The sequence below is a fragment of the Tetrao urogallus genome (genome assembly GCF_951394365.1).
Source record: "Tetrao urogallus genome assembly, chromosome: 6".
NCBI lineage: Eukaryota > Metazoa > Chordata > Aves > Galliformes > Phasianidae > Tetrao > Tetrao urogallus.
Genome location: NC_136819.1, coordinates 10,745,630 through 10,765,313, shown reverse-complemented (window position 1 = coordinate 10,765,313; position 19,684 = coordinate 10,745,630). Strand labels below are relative to the sequence as shown.

General features: G+C 33.2%; 1 protein-coding gene across 1 annotated transcript in view; it reads right to left on the bottom strand.

Moving 5' to 3' along the window:
- Positions 1 to 288: 288 nt before the first annotated feature.
- Positions 289 to 19,684, bottom strand: part of PDE3B (phosphodiesterase 3B) — a gene marked incomplete at both ends in the record, with an annotated part of 74,240 nt that continues 54,844 nt past the window's right edge. Inside the window, 15 exons of the mRNA XM_079536655.1 lie at positions 289 to 509; positions 777 to 1,020; positions 1,491 to 1,652; positions 2,036 to 2,239; positions 3,410 to 3,609; positions 4,304 to 4,417; positions 6,148 to 6,259; positions 8,464 to 8,598; positions 9,360 to 9,463; positions 9,957 to 10,030; positions 10,568 to 10,769; positions 12,319 to 12,425; positions 15,367 to 15,509; positions 17,132 to 17,380; positions 18,250 to 18,300. Coding sequence (XP_079392781.1) covers positions 289 to 509; positions 777 to 1,020; positions 1,491 to 1,652; positions 2,036 to 2,239; positions 3,410 to 3,609; positions 4,304 to 4,417; positions 6,148 to 6,259; positions 8,464 to 8,598; positions 9,360 to 9,463; positions 9,957 to 10,030; positions 10,568 to 10,769; positions 12,319 to 12,425; positions 15,367 to 15,509; positions 17,132 to 17,380; positions 18,250 to 18,300 — 2,322 coding nt within the window. The remainder of the gene's footprint in view (positions 510 to 776; positions 1,021 to 1,490; positions 1,653 to 2,035; positions 2,240 to 3,409; positions 3,610 to 4,303; positions 4,418 to 6,147; positions 6,260 to 8,463; positions 8,599 to 9,359; positions 9,464 to 9,956; positions 10,031 to 10,567; positions 10,770 to 12,318; positions 12,426 to 15,366; positions 15,510 to 17,131; positions 17,381 to 18,249; positions 18,301 to 19,684) is intronic.

The window sequence follows — 19,684 nt, the reverse complement described above, 5'->3', positions numbered from 1 at the left end:
AGGAAAATAAGAGTTCCGTATTCAGCAAGGCAGCATTGTATCAGGATATTTTATACCAACTAAGGCATAAGGAACTTTGCATCTGGGTATACAATACTTAATTTTAGAATAAAGTTTTGTATTCTGTGTGGTGAAAGTGCATAGGAGTGGGATTCCACTGGAGCAGAAAGAATCCTCTCACAGTATTAAGGCCTTTCAACTTTAAGTGAAATGCATCAGGCTAAAGTCTGCACAGTGAAAAAAAAAATAGGACTTCCTATCATCGTACTGAACACAACTGGAGTTTACTCAGCATGTCTTTTCTTCTCCTAGTTGCCGCTCATCTTCTTCATCAGCTTCCTCAATAACCTGAATTTCATCTGCTTGAGGTAAAGATGAGATCTCTGTTAGCAGTTCAGCTCCTTCAGCTTTTTCTTCTTCTTCAATTGCTTTCTTCCATATTTTGTGATTTTCACTGAGATGGTGTATTAGCTGACAGAATATTCTTCTACCTTTTTTTCTTTGAGCTTCTGTAAAAATTAAAGCATTATATTTTAGCTCTTTGAGATTCGAAGAGATCACATTTAAAACACACATACAGAATAACGCCATGTTGAAAAGGAGATGTAAACTTGAGCAAAACCCACAAATGCTTACTCCCAATATTTGAATAGCAACATGGATAATAAGGATAATCACAGTAGCTACAATATTTGAACAGTGTGATTTCAACCGCCATTGTTATGCCTGAATCTAGTAAAAGAAAACCAGGTACCAACTCAAGTATAAAATCTTACTTAAAATGAGATCATCTTCTATTTCTTCATCATCACTCTCCAACTGAGCTCCATCATCTTCATTACTTTCTGCATCCTCCTCTTCATCTACCCACCGCCCTGGAAGCAGCCCTGCTGCATTATAGGAATTACAAAGGGGGCCAACTATGTGAGTGATGAAAGACTCTTGCAGTTTTGCAAGTTGTGGAGAAGAACGATCCATGAAAGGACTTATAGGTAACCCAAGACTTGCCTCTTCATCACCCTGAAAGAGAGATTACAAAAAAACCAGAACTTCTCAAAATATTAACTTTAAATTTTGATTTGAGAGATTAATTTCGAGGAGATAAGTAAACAAAGCTGATTACATCTTTTTACCAAAGGCAATAGTAATATAAACTAAACTAATGAAAATGGAGTTAGAACAATCATGAAGATATTTTAAGATTTACAGATCTCATAATCCTCCCTTCAGCTTGCTCTCAATATCTCAAAAATTGTTGACATTTGTAGGGAGCTCATCTTCAAGCTTCCAACAGAACTAACAGGAAGTGAAAGATTACATTAGTATGCTTCATATAAAAATAACTTGTCAGTATTCAGAAAAAGAAGATGGAAATATTTTGTCTGACTTTATCCAGACAAGGAATAATGTTCGTATTAGTTATACATTTAGTAGCATAAACAATTGATCATCTGCCTCTAATTAAAAATATGTATACTTCCAACACCTACCTGTTCATAAAACTCATTAACAATGCCTTCTGTCCATTTCAGATGCAGCTCTCTAACTTTTGCTGGGCCATTGATATCTGCCAGTTTGATGCATATTTGACAGACAAGCAGGCGATCATTTTCATTGCTCCATTCTATACCATGACTGTCGATATCATTGACCTGGGTTGAGCATATACATTTTGAAAAATTAAGTTAAAACTATTTATCGGTATTATATTTTTAGGCTCTGCACCAAGACACTTGAATTATTTTTTCTATAGACTTTTTTTTTTTTTTTTTTAAATCTTAACACAGTCAAAAAAGTCATTTTTCATCTCTGAAATAAGACTCAGCTCTACTACAGGTCTGCAAGGCCTACCAGGCAATATACAAACCAACATAAAATTGTTCTCTATGAAGAAAATAGCAGATTTGCATTTTTCTAAACAACTCAATAAGATAAAATTTTAAATATAATTGTTTAATATCAACAAATATTCAATAGCAACACAAACATCAGCATACTGCAACCAGCCCAGTGCAGGCAGTAAAATGTAACTAACCTTAGAATTAAATTCTGCAAGGAAATCAAAATGCTTCTTGAGATCTGTGGCAAGGATTGCTTCAATCACTAAGAAACGAAAACGCTTAAACTCTACGTGATCAAGATTTGATAAAAAGTTGTATTCTGGTCGTGATAAGAAAAGATTCCAGGCAGAAGCAGCATGGTGATTTTCTAAGACTGATCTGTCATTGTAAAGAACAGCCTACAAAAGAAGAGAATCATAAATATCAGATTTAAGATTTAGAACTTAATATTCTGAAGCTTAAGGATTAGTCACTAACAAGATGTTTTTCTTTTTGTTTTTTCTTTTTTTTTTTTCTTAATTAAACTACGCAGTGATGTTTTACCTTCTAGTTTTGAGGGTTATAGAGGAAAAGATGGCAGATGAGAGGAAAAAAAGCCAAGTAGTAAAAGCTTTTATTTCTTCAAGTTCTCCGAAGGTCTTTCAAATCTCCATTCATGCTTCTAGGCATACACACCTCTTAAAACAGAGATTGAACTTCTGGTAATATGTATGGGGCATACACCAATAAAAACAAAACCAAAAAACTCATAAACTGAATTGGATTCTGATTTACTATTATTGTTGTTGTCGTCATTATATATGTTTCTTGTCTCAAACTTCAGAGATGCAAACCACTATGATCAGTAATTAGTATTTTTCTTCCTCAATCACTACTACCCTATGCAGTTTAGATATCTTTTATTCAGTGATTTTCCTTCTCCCATCCCCAGTTATTTACTCATTTCATTTTGCTCTGCTCTATGTCACCTTTTTCATCTTTCGCTTTTAGACCTTAAGAGAATTTCCTTTCTTTCCCTTTTCTAAAAAAGCTGATTACAGCAGATGAAAGCAAGCGTATCTTGCTAATTTTGTCTTAGTTTATTCATCCACTCTTAAAAATAATGACTGTTTCCCATAACAGATAAATACTAAGTTCAGATTTTAGGCAACGCAATTCAGTGAACTACAAGAACAATTCATGTTTTTAAGGTAATTGCAGAAATCCCTATGATAACGATAGACTTTTCATAGGACTTGCAAAATGAAATATATCCATTAATTTAAGTGCTCAGACAGTCCTATAGCCAGCTCTGTTTGAAATTATCTTTTACTACAATCTACATAGATTTAAGTTATTTATAGTTTTTTTTAAATTGAGAATGCTTTTCATATATGTACAATCTATATACACAAAATACATGAGAACTTATCAGGAAAAACAGTTACACAAGTAAATTCAAATTCTTTTCTCAAAGCCTTAAATTGGACAAATGATTCCTACACAGGCAATATAGGAATAAAGAAGAAAATAACTTTTACTATTCTCCTTGCAGGCAGAAATAGTTTTCTGATTAAAAAATTTCTTACCTGCGGTGCATTTGTAGCTACTAAAAAAGCATTTGTACGACCGGGATGATCATAATCATGCATGGCAGCTGCCACATATAAAGCCATCAGTTCCAAGGCAGGAATGTTTGATGCCAGGCACCCGTAACTGTCATCAGTAACAGAACAGCTTTTTGAAGAAATATAGCTGACTTGATCAGGAACACCACCACCAGCTTCATCTAAGAAAAAATCATATTACTGTTTTTACATAAACCAGCAATTTTGAAGTACATTTGGAAAGGCCAGTAAGAAGTAAATTCATCATGACCGTACGTGTTGTCCAACAAGGTAGCCAAAATCTTACAAATTCATGGAAAGCTCTCACTATTTCAAGACATTACACAAGGGTAACATGTTTTTGCAGGACATCCTGAAGTTTTTAAAGTGTCCCAAAACTGGAAAGTTGTAGAGCTTCTGCATTCAAACCAATTATTTACTTAGCACCAGACAGGTGCATTAACATACTTTTACTCAGGCAAGTTTACCCATTACAAGATAACTATCACTCATACAACTTAGAGAGATTTTGGGAAGAGCTGTTATCTGTCATAATCAGGAAAAAAAAGGCAGTTTTTAAAATTAATCTAATGTACTTCAAGTGCTAAAAAAGAGCTGACTTTCATTTAGCACAGAAAACTTGAGTGAAACTGTTTTGTTGTCTAACAAGCCAATTCTTCTAATAACTGTTCTAAAATCAATTGCATTTTACTTCTGAATAGTATGTACTAGTACTGTCATATCACTACTGCCTTACATTAAAATATAAAAAATACTTGAATGATAAGGATAATTAGTGGTTTTCTTCAATGTACTGTGATTTCATTAAGACATTTTTACAGCAAAAGAATAGAAGTAAAGTATATGGATACATACCCATATCAGTTTCCAGTACATGCTCATTATGAATTTGCTGAAATCCAGGAATGGGCCTTGTGGTCAGATACCAAACTGCATGAAGAACATCTGTGGCGTGTATACGATTGTGATCTGAAAATTAAAAAATAAATAAATTAGATACATGAGTTACTCTACACCCTTTACTGAAGTTTTTGCATTTAAATTGTTTTAAAACAGATCCACATTAAAAAACAGTTTTTTTCTTCCATAGAAGAAAAATAAAAGAACCAGCAAAAAATTATTTGTAACGTTTTTCATTTATTACTCAGACATAATACTTTATCTTTGCCTTTCAGTTTTCATGACTCTTTGTTCAATGCCATTTTCTCATTCTTTCTTTTTCTCAATCTGAGTTGTAAAGTCACTGAAAACAGTTTTCACAAACACACACAAAAAATCAGCTAACACTTAGCGTATATTTAAACTTTGCATAAGACATAATGTCTGTACATCTTATAAAAGAAGAAAGTTAAGTTTAAAATGCAGTAAGACATGAAAATACCAAAACAATTATCTATGTTTAACTTACATTAAAACTCAGAGAAACAAGACCAGAAAAAGAAATCACATACAGAAAAAGCAGAACTAACTCAACTGAGCAGACTTGTTGACATGGTACATGACAAGAATTTTATTCATATAAAAACAGCACTCTACTATATTTTATTAGACATGTAATTAACTTTTTTAAAGTGTTCTACTTTCAAAGAAAGACCCAGGAGAAAAGCAATATAGAAAATTAAGTAAAAGGACTCATCAAAAGACAGAACTGAACTTTTCTATCTAATATCTAAATAACTATAACTGTTTTTGATATATCATCTAATTGTTTTTGTTAAAATTAGAATCTAATACACGCAGCAGAAAGAATCCAAAGAGGATCACTGACTGACTACAAAATGAAACATACTATTAAAAGATGCACTATATGAAAATCTGATAGTATTTATTCTGCCACTTTCGGATCTGTCTTCTCCAGTGAAGATCTGGAAGAAATAAATGGTAGGCATAGAGAATAAGGATTTACTAAGGAAAATTAGAACTCTGTACACAAAAAGGGACTTGACAGACCTTCAAAACAGAAGAAAATTCACTAAACGTGAGGGGACAACCACCTATCTCCAGCAAAGATAACAGTGAAATATCTAACGGACCAAATGTAGTACAAAGGAAAACTCAAACATTAAGGAAAAGATTGCATTTTAACTTGTGGTAGATACTATCACTGAATGTTTTCAAGAAAAAAGTGAGATAAAAATCAAACAAGCCCTAAGCACACTTCATCCTTCCTGAAAGCCTGGAATGGATTAAGTTACCTGTCAGTCAGCAATGGCCACTAGACATTCATACCAATTTGACACCTACAGGCATCTGGGCCAGTAAAAACATCTGTGACGTGATTTTACTTACTTATTTTAAAGTTGGCAGCCCTAAACATATTCATGAATGATTACAGTATTTTTGATTACAGTATTGATTACAATTTCCATTTTGATTACAATTTACATTTACATATTGATTACAATTTACAATTACAAAATATTGATAACAATGATTACAGTATTTTTTACAGTAAGTCAGTATTTTTGATTGAACTACTCATCAAAATCTTTAAGACTGTATTCAGCCTATACATTACCAAGTCTAGTTTTGAAGGGCTTTTGTTTGTTGTGTTCTGGGGGGTTGGGTTTTTTTTTGCTAAATTCTGGCAGATATATCATATAAAAATATACTGTATGCCTCCACACTGAATATTAGTATACCTCAAGGAAATACATAAATATAAAAGAAAAAAACACATACAATTGGATATTACTCACAGGGAATATCTCGGTAGCCATTTTCCAGTGCACAGAAGTAATTCATGAATTCTTTAACTGGGATTTTGAAAATCTCAAACAAACCAGTGTCTTCAAACAAGGTGTAAGTTACCTAAACATATATATGAAAATGAATTTTAGCCTGGAAAACATCACAGTAGCTGAGCATATTTTGCTTTTTCTTAAAAAAAAAAAAAAAAAAAAAAGTTCTAAAAATATTCCCATCTTTACAAATTTTGCTTGCTGATAGGGCTGAAAACTACTGATGTTTCATTTAAGTTTGCCAGAAAGCTAACGTCACAACATCAGTTAGAAGCTTAATCATTTTTAATTCAGAAATTTAAAAAAGCATTTTTAGCATCCTCTTAAACACATATGATAAAAAACCTGCATTTTGCTACTGATTATGCACAACTGATTGTTTGAATAATATCCACCAAACTTTTCATAATACGTCAGAGAACTCTTGTTTTATCTCATGACCTAAACAGAAGAAATCTATATTCTTACTTATCACTCAAAAATTGAGATTACCCAACTATAGTAGCAGATCCATTAATATAAAAAGAAATAAAAGAAGCCACGTCACATTTCGTATTTATTTTTGAGACCTTGGAAAGCAAATCGTCTCTCTTCTATTCAAAACTCAGGTATTTTTTAACAAACCTATTCAAAGCTAACAAAATGCCCTCAGAACATCCACACGTATATACAGTACAAAAATATTGAAGTGTATGCGTAGAATTTGGCAACTACAAAGACATAAAAGCACTTTAAGACTGCAAATATTGAGAAAGCTTTTCAAAGACACTACTTTTCATTTTTTGCCAGCTCCTATCCAGCCACTTGAGAATGAACAAGCTCTAAAATGTGGGAGGTTCTCTAAACAACATGAGAGCAAAATGAGGGGCGTCCCTCCTTTCAGCTGTCCTAAACATTTCCTTTTCTATACATACCCAATCTGTGAATCTTGCAACTAATAATGATCAAAATGCAACTTTTATTCGGATTTTAACCAAAATAAACATCATATGCTTATAGTATAACTGACAAAAGGACTGGGGAGGAGAAGAGATAAAACACGTACACATAAAACCAGGAAGGACTGATACATAAATTCTGGTTAAACAGAAACCTGCACACTGAATTACTTACAGGTTTGAACTATCCTATAGGTTGCACACAAATGAAATGCCAGCTAGTGTGGATCAAAGAACATTGGTATACAACTGCAAAAATACCACTCAAAAATGGATCGTGGCATTCTACACTGCATGTTAACAGCAGTCAATAACTGAGGTGAAGTCTCGTCAATTTTGATCGATTAAAAAAAAAAACAACAAGAAAAAAAAACAAAACTACTTGAAGACTTAAACTAATAGCCTAATAGCCACAATACTTGTGGATTGGGAAAGAAAAGATTGCATCTAATGACAAAAATTAAATTGTCCCCATTGTTTTTTCCTGACTTCAGCATAGGTGCTGGTCTATTTTTCCTTCTGCACCTGACTACTTCTAACCTGTTTCCTTCCAGGTGCTTATTCATAACACTACTTTGAACCAAGAGCAACACGCATTCTAATTCAGGACAGAATACTTAGAAAATTAAGATACCAGCAAGTAAAAAGCATTTAATCTTTGGATCAGATCCAAATCCAGCTCATACTATAATCCCACAATTCCTAAATCCAGTATAGAGACAGACGTTTACAGGTGATACTGATGAATGAGAAAGGCTGGGGAAGAGCAAACAGGTTCATTCTTTCGCACTTGCCATTAGATCGGCCCCAGCACAACATTAAATTGCACCAAAGAGCTTAACAGTAAGTCAGAAAGAGATAAAAGAGATACTACATGCAGAAAGCAGCACAGAAAAAAAAATCCCACTGTTTGTAGGATCAAGGGGCAAAAGACTGCCTAAAAGATCACTTCTCATCCCCCACAGGTGTAGCTCAGGCAGAAATATTTTACTGAAATAAAGAAAAAAGAAATGGTTGACAAACAAGGTAGCAATTCTGAAAGCAGGAGAATTTTTATAGGAAATGGCAAATTACTGCAAACCTATTCCAGTAACCATAAATCGAATGTAGTTTACACTGAAAACAAAATTCAGCCATTTTGGAGCAATTTCTCTATAAACAAAGCACCTTTTATGGTTTACAATGAGATGGAGTACTTGAAAAATGAAATTTCTACTTCACATCTTAGTTTTCAAATATACATTGAATGCAAAATGTCTTCACGGTTTAAATTAATATAAAGGCATAACAGCTTCAAGCACCCTCCCTACCCCTCATATAACAGAAGACAACAAACCCGGCTAAGGATCCTTCCAGACTGGTCTCCCATTTCTTGCACAAGGTCAAAGATTTGGAAATTCCAATTGTTCATTTTTTCCATCAGTGAATCGTGTTCTGTTATCATCGTTTCTAATTTAGGACTCTGCACCACCTGCATAAGAGCAAGAGACTTAATCACCTCTAAAATAATAACGAAAACTAATTTGCCAACAATATCGACCAAAAAACCCTGTGAGAATCATAAACCATTCTTGAATTTATTGAATGATGCCATATCTGTGCCTACGAGAAAATAATAAATCAGCAGTACAAAATAACACTGGACTTTTCGTATATGGGGGAGGCTTCGTGAGATGGTGATAATTATTTTATCATTATCATAATCTTTAAAGCAAACTGAGTCAACAAAACAAAGCAAAAATGCATGGGTACCAAAACGTATACTGAGCTTTGAGAATTCCTTAGCTGAACTAGCTTTTAAAAAGCATTGTGAAGACTCAAAATATCAGTAAAGCTTAAGAAACACTTTGTCTTCTTGCACTTCCAATATACTATGTTGTGTGAACATTGATAGTTTCTGTGAAACTGCCACATACTTCAAAAACTTCCAGGAAAAATACTAGTCAATTAGTATTTAAATGTACTATCTACATTAACTCTACACAAATTAATTTTAATGAACAAAAATTCATGCAGTTCACTATCTTGTCATTTGCTAGTGAAATTTATGCAACGTAGAAATATATCATTAATTGTAAACTTTAATTAAAAAAAAAAAAAAGGCGATGCACCATTTCCCTTCAGACATGACTGTTATTAGGAATGCAAAAACCTCTTTACAGCATGTTGTAACTTATAAAGAAATAATCTACTGATACGTTACTTCAAGTTCATTTGCAATTGCATACTTACAAGTGATTTATTTTGTGTTTGAGTAATTATTTCTTTCTTTTCGTCTTTTGTCTCCTCTGTATGGTGGAAAGACTCTGTTGAAAGATTAGTGCTTCCAACTTCACCTTAAAGAAAATGATTAGATAAATACTATATCAATAATTTATTTGTAAATACTAATGCCTAACAATACTTTATCTCTTCACAAAAGAGATCTCTTCACAAAAGAAATAGCTTGTTTCTAAACCAATTATTTAAGAATTTAAAAACAAGAAGTTGTAAGGGAGGAAATCTATTACAAAATACATTTGAAGATACAGAAAAGGTAGCATGACTTTTTACTTGCACAAATGGTTTCACTGTTAAGTTTAGCTGAGATGGTAGACACGTTTTGAAATAGTGAGCACAGGTACAACTGGGAGTCTATTATTCTTATTCTGAAATAGTCAATATTTTAGGTTACATCAACCATATCAAGTGAAATAAAATATATGGATAGACATTACTTTAAAATTATAGTACAATTCAATCTAGAAATAGAAAAATATTAATTAAATTGGCTTTGGGAAAAAAAAAAAACAACAAAGCACAATTATTTACATATTTTCAAAATCCCACCTGATTTTTTGTCTTTATATTCCACAAATTCTTCCTCTAGCGATGGAATAGGCTTGAGTATCTGTCGTCCACAGCTTACAGAATACATGAAATATATTTAAAACATTCAGTATCTTTCTTCCTTTGCTATTGCTGTATTCTATTGAAAAATATCTGCAAATTACTTCCCATTAAAAGGTATGCTTTTCAAGGATCCTCCACCATGTGACCATGAGTACTTTCTCTATTTAGACATACAAATTTAACATGTACTTTGAAAATAATCAGCTATCACCTCCTCTGGACTCACCTACACAAATTAACAAAGTAAGGCTAATTGCTTAGAAAGTGTATAGACATACTGAATTAAGATCCCAAGCAGGAAATAATTCTCTAAATTTGTTAAATACTGTTATTCTACAGTAACTGCTGCTTTTCCTACCACTTCAGTTCAATTGCACACATGCAGCATTCTTCAGTTTCCTGGGCAACGTGGTTACAAATTATTACAATATGTCTTTTTTTCCATACTAATAAACAGCAGAGATTGTTATTTTTCTTTTTTTTTTTTTTTTAATATAATTAGTATTTTCAGCACACTGAGTTAGTGAAAACGTAACAGTTTACAGTACCTGCTACACACATAACCCACGGGTGTTTTAACTTGCTGCTGATAATCTGAAGAACTAAATGTGTGTGTCGGAGGCTTATTGATATTAATGCTTGGTTTTGTAAGAAAGTCAGCAGTATCAGGAAATTCTACAGGAGACCAGCTGCCACTGGAGACAGATCCATGAGTAGGTGAACCCACCGGACTCAGGCCAGGAGAAGCACCTTCCAAAACAAACATAACATTGGGATCAGCCTACAGTAAAACACTTCTGTTTAGAAAGACTGGAATTGAACAAGAACTTTTATAAATTGTAAAGAACGTGGAAGTAAATACACATAGATCAGCAATTTATTCCAAGTTTTGAGAGTTACTAATATTCTGCACACTCTAGGTCAGACATCTGAAGCAGTAGTCTACACAAGGTGGTACAACATCTGGCTTGTTTTTAACTTTGTTAAACAATTGCAGAATCTTTCCATTTCCTTTTCTGATTCAGAATTTTAAATTTAAATTTTCCAAAACAAATGAGCAAAAAAAAAATTCATTATTGGTAATTGGCCTGAGGAAAATCTTTTTCCTCATTGTTTTGCGATTAAGGAAAAAAAAGGCTCGAGACGCTTTTCAAAACATAGCAAGAAAAAAAGTTGTAATCATGTCTTTGAAGCTAGTGATTAAAGTGGGCAGATGTTGGCCATTATTAATAGTGATGTGCCTTTTCATTAATTCTATGACAGTCCATTCAAATCTGCCTAATACTGCACTTTAAACAAACAGAAATGAAACAGAACAAAAATAAAACACAACCCTAAAGTTTGTTCATGGGTAATTAAAATTTATAAAACAAAACAACAACAAAATCAATCTTGCTTACATACATGAAATTCCCCATTCTTGTGGAAAAAACTAAGATAAAGCTTACTTCAGGAAATCCAGGAAAGAAAGCCTGTCAAATCATACTTTGATTACCATATATCTGATGTGAATTTAAAACAAAATTTTGTGTTGAACCAACATATCAGTTCTCCCCTTTGCAAAAATTTACAAAAGAAGGGTTATCTATGAGTGCACAAAGTGAATTATACCATTGTAAACAAACTTTTATCAAAGAGAAAAAACTGCCCTTTGCCAAAGGCTCAAAGAGCAAAATAAGTGTGCTGTGGGTGTCCCATAGCTGAATTACTTATTCTGCAAATTACAAAACAAAAATTTGATCGTAATTATTGTGATTACGTACTGCACATTGACAAATTACTAAAAGTGTATGCAGTAGGCACCATTTGCCCTTAAATAAGGGATGTGTATGTTATACATCTCAAACAGTATCACAGGCCACCCTGAATCAACTCACAAGCCTTAAGAGTAGAAATTAAGTTTTGGTGCTCTAAAGGACAATTTTTAAGTCCACATTGTCTAAATAACATTGTTCTATTACAAAAAGCTGTAGTAAAACAAAAAAATAAAGGGTTTCTTATTAAGGTATGTGAACTTTGCAGTTTTTAACAATTACCAACCAGGTCAAATACAACATTTTGCAAATTCATAGTGTTGGACAAATATTTGAACTTTATACAAAGTTGATGTTAACTTTTTAGCATACTTAAAAGGAGATGAGAAAAATACATAAAGTACATTTTTAGAAGATAAAGAACACGTTGATGTAATGTTAGTGTTATATTTGCATGAAAAATAACTTCAAAAAACATTGCAATGCATGATGTACTTACTACCCTGTGCAATTTACACAGCCTGACGGCAGGATGTCAATCTTACCTGCTCGTCTGGGACCCATATGGTGAGCCAGTGTCAAAGATGATGATCTCGATTTTGGTATCGTCAACAGGTTTGCACCAAAAGACCCATTTGAATGAGATCCTTGGCTGAATTACAAAGAAACACGGAAATCAAAACCAGAAGTCAAACTATAAGAATTTTCCTTCTTTCCTACCTTGTATTCTGCCATTATCAAATAAAATGCTTGCAAGATGTACAGACTGCTCTGATATGGTTCCACTACCATTCAAAACAAGAAAGTACTAGAAAGAATCCAACTTCAAGATCACGTAGACAATGTACCACACAGAATAGTAAAAAACTTATACGTACTGTGCAAAAGCAACAGAAAATATTATGTAGTACTAAAATGGCACAGCGAGTGCATTCAGACAACTTGACACATCATTTATTTCCTAAAATCGCATTTACTTTTTTTGAACATTGTCTAGAAAGGGTCCAATATCCATCTGAGCAATTGTATTTGTTTATCAGTTAGACTTCTCTGCAGGGCACTGAACAATATTTTCATGGCCACTTGTCTTTTAAGGAATACTATGGAAAGTAATTGGAATTTGCTGAATCATTATGTTTTGCATAACTCCTCAAAATCCCTCTGCTAAATATTACACAGTGATTGTGAATTTATTCGTTAGTGATAATATCAGATACAACATTGCGTGCTTTAACAAAGCCAGCCACATCCTAATAAGTCTAAAAGCTTTTAAAATACTGTTTACATTGCAAATGCAATCTTATGCAGCTGCAGCCTGCTTCTCAAATCAGTTTTATATAATAAATGAAATAATTAAATATCCTAAAAATAATGCTGCTTTTAACTGTCAACTCCAATAGCTGTATTGTTAAAATGATTGATAAGTTATGCCACCTGCTGTTGTAGGCCTGGAATTACACTCCTAAATTCCAATTAAACATTTCCTCCAGTAAACAAAAATGTGATGTGCAATTAAAAGCAACTGTACGCATGTAATCTCCAGTGAAAATAATTTACGTGATATAATTATTTTGTTTTAGAATGGGAAAATAGTATTTATTCAAACATCTTTAGCCTTATTTTGTCAGATTTCAAAGAAAAGTCAAACAATTATTTACCCAATGTCCTATTTATTTTTTTTAATAGATAGATATAAAAAAATAAGTGAGTTAGAGAATAAAGACAGATTTATTATTTTGAAATTTAATGCTGACTTATTAGGAAAACTTTAAAAGTTGTTCAAGTTGATTCAATTATGACAGTGAATTTTTTTTGCCATTTGCAAACAGTTCAGCTTTCATAACATGTACCCTTCTAAAGCATATGAAATTTTCACATCAGTACTTAGTGTAGGAATACTAACAAGAAAGGTCAGTTCACCTCAAATTAGTTTAAACGACAAATCAAATCATGAGAACAGGTCTTAAGAGTTGTTTTTGTGCACTGCCTTGATAGATGAAGAAAATTTTTCAACATTTAATCAGTTTTTAGATCAATAGGTTATAGTATAATTGTGTAATGTATTATCTTTGTGAACTCAGCTAAAATTCAGTTGAAAGCAGCCACTGTATGTAAAAAAAAAATTCTGATTTTTCATAAGCTTTCCTCCTAGCAAAATTTCCTACTTCATTCTCCCTTTTTACTATTAGCCTGTTTCTCTTCTACTGGTAATTGGGCTCTTCTTTGGGATGAATCCTGTTATAAGACAGAAAAAAATATTGCCTTTTCTTTTGCTGAATTATTTTGCTGACAACTTAAAGAACTGGCTCATGAGCCAGAGCCAACGGGACAAAGAGCCAGGAGGAACGCAGGATTGCCTCTCTTGGCTACTTGCAGTAAATATGATCCTTTCAAATGCTGATAAGCAAATCAGCATAAACATAAAATCTTTAACCTACCATCATAATCAAGTAGTGAGAATGTGTGATATGCTTTCAGCTTGATTTGAGAAACCAATAGAAGTGTTGTCTACGGATGAGCTGTATAAATAATATAATAACTAGTTAAACTTTCACTGATGTCAAATTCATCTGGACAGCCATACCTGTGAAAAGCTATTCATAACAACATAAGTATCAGCAATCATAGTTTGTAAACAAACCAGAATTAAACTATATAGTGCATAAAAAATTGAAGAATGTATGTTATTTGAAGGGGAAAAAACAACTGACAATTGCCAAATTGTTTAAATGGTTCACTTTAAAATTAAATATTATCTTGATAAATAAACTTCTGGGCATGTGTATATAATCTTTCACTTACTATTAGTAATTATCAAATATCACTCCAACTCACATTTTCTTTTAAGAAGTCATGTATTTACTTTCCTTATCATCTACGCAAAAACAATTATAAAATCTTTTTAAAAATTATTTTTAAATGATTTTAATGAGTTGCATGACAATTTCAAACATCTATTGCACTTTTCTCAAGACCTCGAGCAAAATCACAAGTTAAACAAAAAGAAAACAGAATATTAACTTTATTTCTAATTCAAAATATAACGTTGATTTTAGAAACAAGTTTGTTTTTTGTTGCTTTTTTTTTTTTTTTGCATTATACTGATGAGAAAGCTTTCTTAGTATGCCTTAATGTCTGCTTGATAAGTGTATGAATAATAAATGCTGCAGTACACACATGCAACAGTAGCTACCAAATGCGAGAATGTCACGTAATTCTTTTAATTAGGGAACAAATTTTCAGTATGTTTAAAATATGTATCACTTTCAAATTTCAACTGAAAGGAGGAAGTCAGTAATAACTTACAGGTTATACAATTGCAAAACAATTTATTTTGACTAATTTTTTGGTTCCTACTAAAACCAATATTCAGTCCCAGTCGCTATGATGGTGCAAACCATTCAGCCTCAAAATGACTTAATTTCTACTTGAGGCTAGAGTTATAAAAGTATTGCACATTATTAAGCTGTCAGAATTTGAAGACATAATTTAAGTACAAGATTCTACATTAGATACTTACACCATTACAGATATGAACATTTTTGAAAGGCAATATCTATTATTCTACCTTTAAAATCCTGTCAGGTGCTTACCTTGACACATTATAGTCCTGATGAGTTCTCTTACTGCTACTCCGTTCCCATTTAGAAGATGGTGACTCCATAGGTGGAATACCAGAAACTCCTGAAGATCGTCTCAGCTGTGGTGTTGGCAGGCTATTCCTGCTAATTAATCCCTGTTGAATAATTTCATTATGGTTGAAATTGATGTAATTGAAATTAGATAGTAAGACTTGATTTTTTTCTTACTGTAGATAGGATATGCCACTACTGTTGTTTATGGTAAAATAAGAAGCAGAGTGTTTCATCTTCATTCTTACTGATCAAGAAAATCAAAAAGATGTATTTAAAAATTATTTAGCTTATTACAAATAGTTATGTTTTGTTGTTGGTAGTGGTTTTGTTGTTTTATTTTTCTTCTTTTGTTTGGTTGAAATTCACATGGTTCAACAATTACTCCTCAATTGCTTCCAGAAATTGAGATATTGTATTCTAACCAAATTTAAGAAATCTGACTCCTTTCAGTCTACAATCTACTTGGTTAACTCGACCTCTGATGTGTCCTTTCAACCGGGGGAGGAAGGTACTGTTCCACATAACTGAGATAAATGGAATCAAACCTTGCTAAAAAACAACAAAACAATGCCAAGAAAAAAATGTTTTGAACAAAGAATTTAAAAGGAACATTTGCAGTACTGAGTAAGGTCTGCAGGATCACGTATGAGGACAAGTGACCCTCAGATACTAACTTCAAAAAGTCTAGCAGAAATTATGACTTCACAATTTTAAGTTTCACCGAGAGGTCAAAGATCTTACCTCACTCACTACCATACACTTCACATAATGGAAAAGTGCTAACACAAAAAATTAGTTTCTGACCCCAAAACGTCAGACTGCTCTGAGTACTTGACATAAGATGTACTTCGACCCTGTTTGCTTTGCTGCAAAAAGCAATAGTCACAGCCAGAAAGGTGAAACTGTACAAGCAGAACAAGACCACTATCTTCACAGAAACCTGCAGTAGCCCTTAACCAGCCCTACTAGAATGAGAACCAGAGTGTATTCTGTCAAATTGGACAAACAGGCTACAGCAATGCTGCACTAGAGCAACAAAATATTCAGATGGGCAGGCAGTGAAGGTGTTAATTAAGCCACTTGCAGAGTGATTTGCTATGCAGAAGTTAAGCAAACAAAATCAAAGGCAGAGCTGAAGTCACTCAAACACGTGCTGGAAAAGCTACATGCTGGAAGCAGTTAGGTGGGCAGCAAGGGTATGCAGCACCTGTAAATTGTCTAACAAAAACAGAATGGACTGATGCCTTAAGATAACCTTCAAGAAAACAGAGAAAATAGCTAAAACTGTAAAGCAAGACTCAAAAATTCCTCTATGTTGGGCATTTAGCCCAGAAAAGGCAGCAAGTTTTCTGAGACCAAACTTTGGTCACAACACAACATTGAGCACTATACACTGTCAGGCTTAGAAAGGACTTCTGTGTCAGAAGACTCTCTTGCAACATGGGGAGCGCAGCTGAAAATCCCTGACAATAGAGCAGGCAAGTCTGCTCCCTGAAACAAGCACACATGTCAGCATAATACTGAAAGAAGGCTCCAGCATGTGCACTGAATCTGGCTTGTGATCCAGTTAATCCGACCCCAAGATGCTAAGCCAGCAATCTGGCCAGTTTGGGACAACCTGCCAAATGTCTGAAAATGGAAGTGACACAATGCAAGGATTATTTTTTCTAGATATATGTATATTTGAACACACACAACAGTGACAATGAAAAAGTAATTTGACCTTGAGTGGCTTTCGATCTCCTTTTTCAGCAGGATCGTCTACTTCAGGACAGGGGAAGAAACCAGGAAATGGTGTGAATGGATTAGCCTTTGGCCTGCATGTGCCTGAGAAAGCACCAATCAAACTATTAATGCTTCGAAGGGAAGAAATCACTTGTGGTGGAAGGGATGGGTCAGTCAGGAGGTCTGTTAGCATGCTCCGAGCCTCATTTAGTACTGAAAGATCAACTCCAGTTCCACTGCCAGCATTCTAAAATAGATGGAATTGTTGCAAACTATTAACACGTCAAAACATTTAACCTTGTTATAAATTTTAAGTAAGTATCCTATCTACTGTAAAATATATATTGCAAAATATTTTTCTTTTAAAGAAAAAATATACACAGACATACTAACAAAGAAATTTTAGTAGTATTTCTCATGCATATAAGAAAAATTCTCAAAATTCAACACTAGCTACCAGTTATTTTTGCTCTTTTAAAAACAAGGATCCCATCCCAGTTCTTCTTACTTCAATTTTTTATTAATTTGTCTTAGAAGCAAAATTAATACTCTACATCCTCCAATAATGGCAACAGAAACTTTGGTGACCCAGCTGTTTAAGATTCTTGCAGAGGTAAAATTTCCACCGCATCTCTATCAGTGTTGTTTCTATTTATAATGAAACAAATCCTAAAAATTGTCTCAGAAACATCATTAGTGTTCATTTGTTTTTATTTGGCACAGCTCCCTGAACAGGAGCAGGAATAGCTAATTAGATGCCAGCATTAACACAAGAGAGAGTGAGAAACAAGCATTCAGGAAAAGAGGTCGGATCTTGGTAGGTCTGAGTTTTCTAACATCTGTGGGGAATCACTCCCTAATCTTATGCTAATGAACATTTAAAGGACAATCAATCAATCAATAAGCAAGCAAAACTGCTCCCATCTTAACTGGGTTTGATACTGCTCTCATGTACACTGCAGGAAGCAGAGCCCTGTCAACTTCCTCTGACTGCTACATATCAATCACTGCTATGTAGATAGAATAAACTAGAGTATTAGAACAACATAGGTAACTAAACACTTCTGTACTCAGTCACATTTCATCAGAGAATAATTAGATTCACAACACACTGACCTGGTAGTAAGGCTTGTACCACTGCTTCAAATCCCAATCCCAAAGTATCATCTGTAATAAAGAAGAGTAACAGTTGATATGTTAATGCTTAAAAAAAAAACAGAATAAATATTGATTATGTGGTACTTTTTTTTTTTTTTTCCAAATGAAACTGAGACTATTTTATCTGTTAATGCTACAACAGCTAAAATCCTTAAGAAATGTCTGAATAAATTCCTATACAACATGGATCTTTTGACGAAGGACAAAACTATATGGATTTACTTCAATATTTCTAGATTTTTGATAAAACATGAAGATCTAAAATAAAGCATCTAAGTCTATTCATCTAGACTTGTAAAAGTCAATCTATTCTAAAATCCAATATATTTTGTAAATACAGTTATCACAAGAACAAGTATCCAGACTAAACTCAGGAAACAAAAAAATATACAGTTTTTTCTTCCTCAAACTATGAAATAAATACATCCCCATCCTTCAGGGTATGGGCTGCACTAGGCTTGGCAAATCTCATAATGGAACTTCCTACATGAACAGTAGAGCACAGAGTAAAAAAAAAAAATTTAAGGCAAATCTCAATGTCAAAGTAAATTTACAGCTAAATCTAATAAAATAAATTGCTGTGATTAACTCAAAACTGAAAAACACAAGTTACTGGATATGTTTTGTATTGGGTAATTTACAAATTCATATCCTTTGTAGAATATTTAAAAGAGCTTGTGACCAGAAAGTTAGGAAAAAAGGAAAAAGTTTTCTTTAAATTAAAACTCATTACTGCATTAACATCCAATAAAGATCAATGGGGAGGGGAAAAAAAACACACAAGAATTTGTCAAGAAAATATTCAAAAAGAAGCCACTGAAAGATTTCAAGTAGTTTTGCATACACAGAATTATGGTTGGTAAAGCACTGTGGGACCGATCCTACTGTTCTCATTTATACTCTTTTATTATTTCAATTCTAGAATCATTATGCAGTTTGTTAACACACATGAGCAAGGAATTTGCAACAGCTGATAGATGGCAACTAGGAATTCTGCAGTGGGATGCATATTTAGACAAGATTTCCTAAATAAATTTTATATTTCATATATATATATATATATATATATATATACACACAGACACATACATAAAATATTTATCATAATCTAGCAACGAAACTGCCTCTCTAGTTTCTCTATCCTCCTTCCCAATAAAATTTGGACTCAACTGACCAGCTAGAGTCAATCGTGAGAGTCTACATTCTTATGAATCGTACTCTGATCATAAGTTATTTCTGTTGTAGATGAAAATTACAAAATACTGCAGATGAATCATTATTTGGGAATATTTTGTTCATTTCTGCTAAAGAAGAGTCAGACAGAATCCTGAAGGTAAGGAAGCTGAGGTATTGTGGCAGAGATACAGGATGAAAGCCATCTGTGCCACCTTGT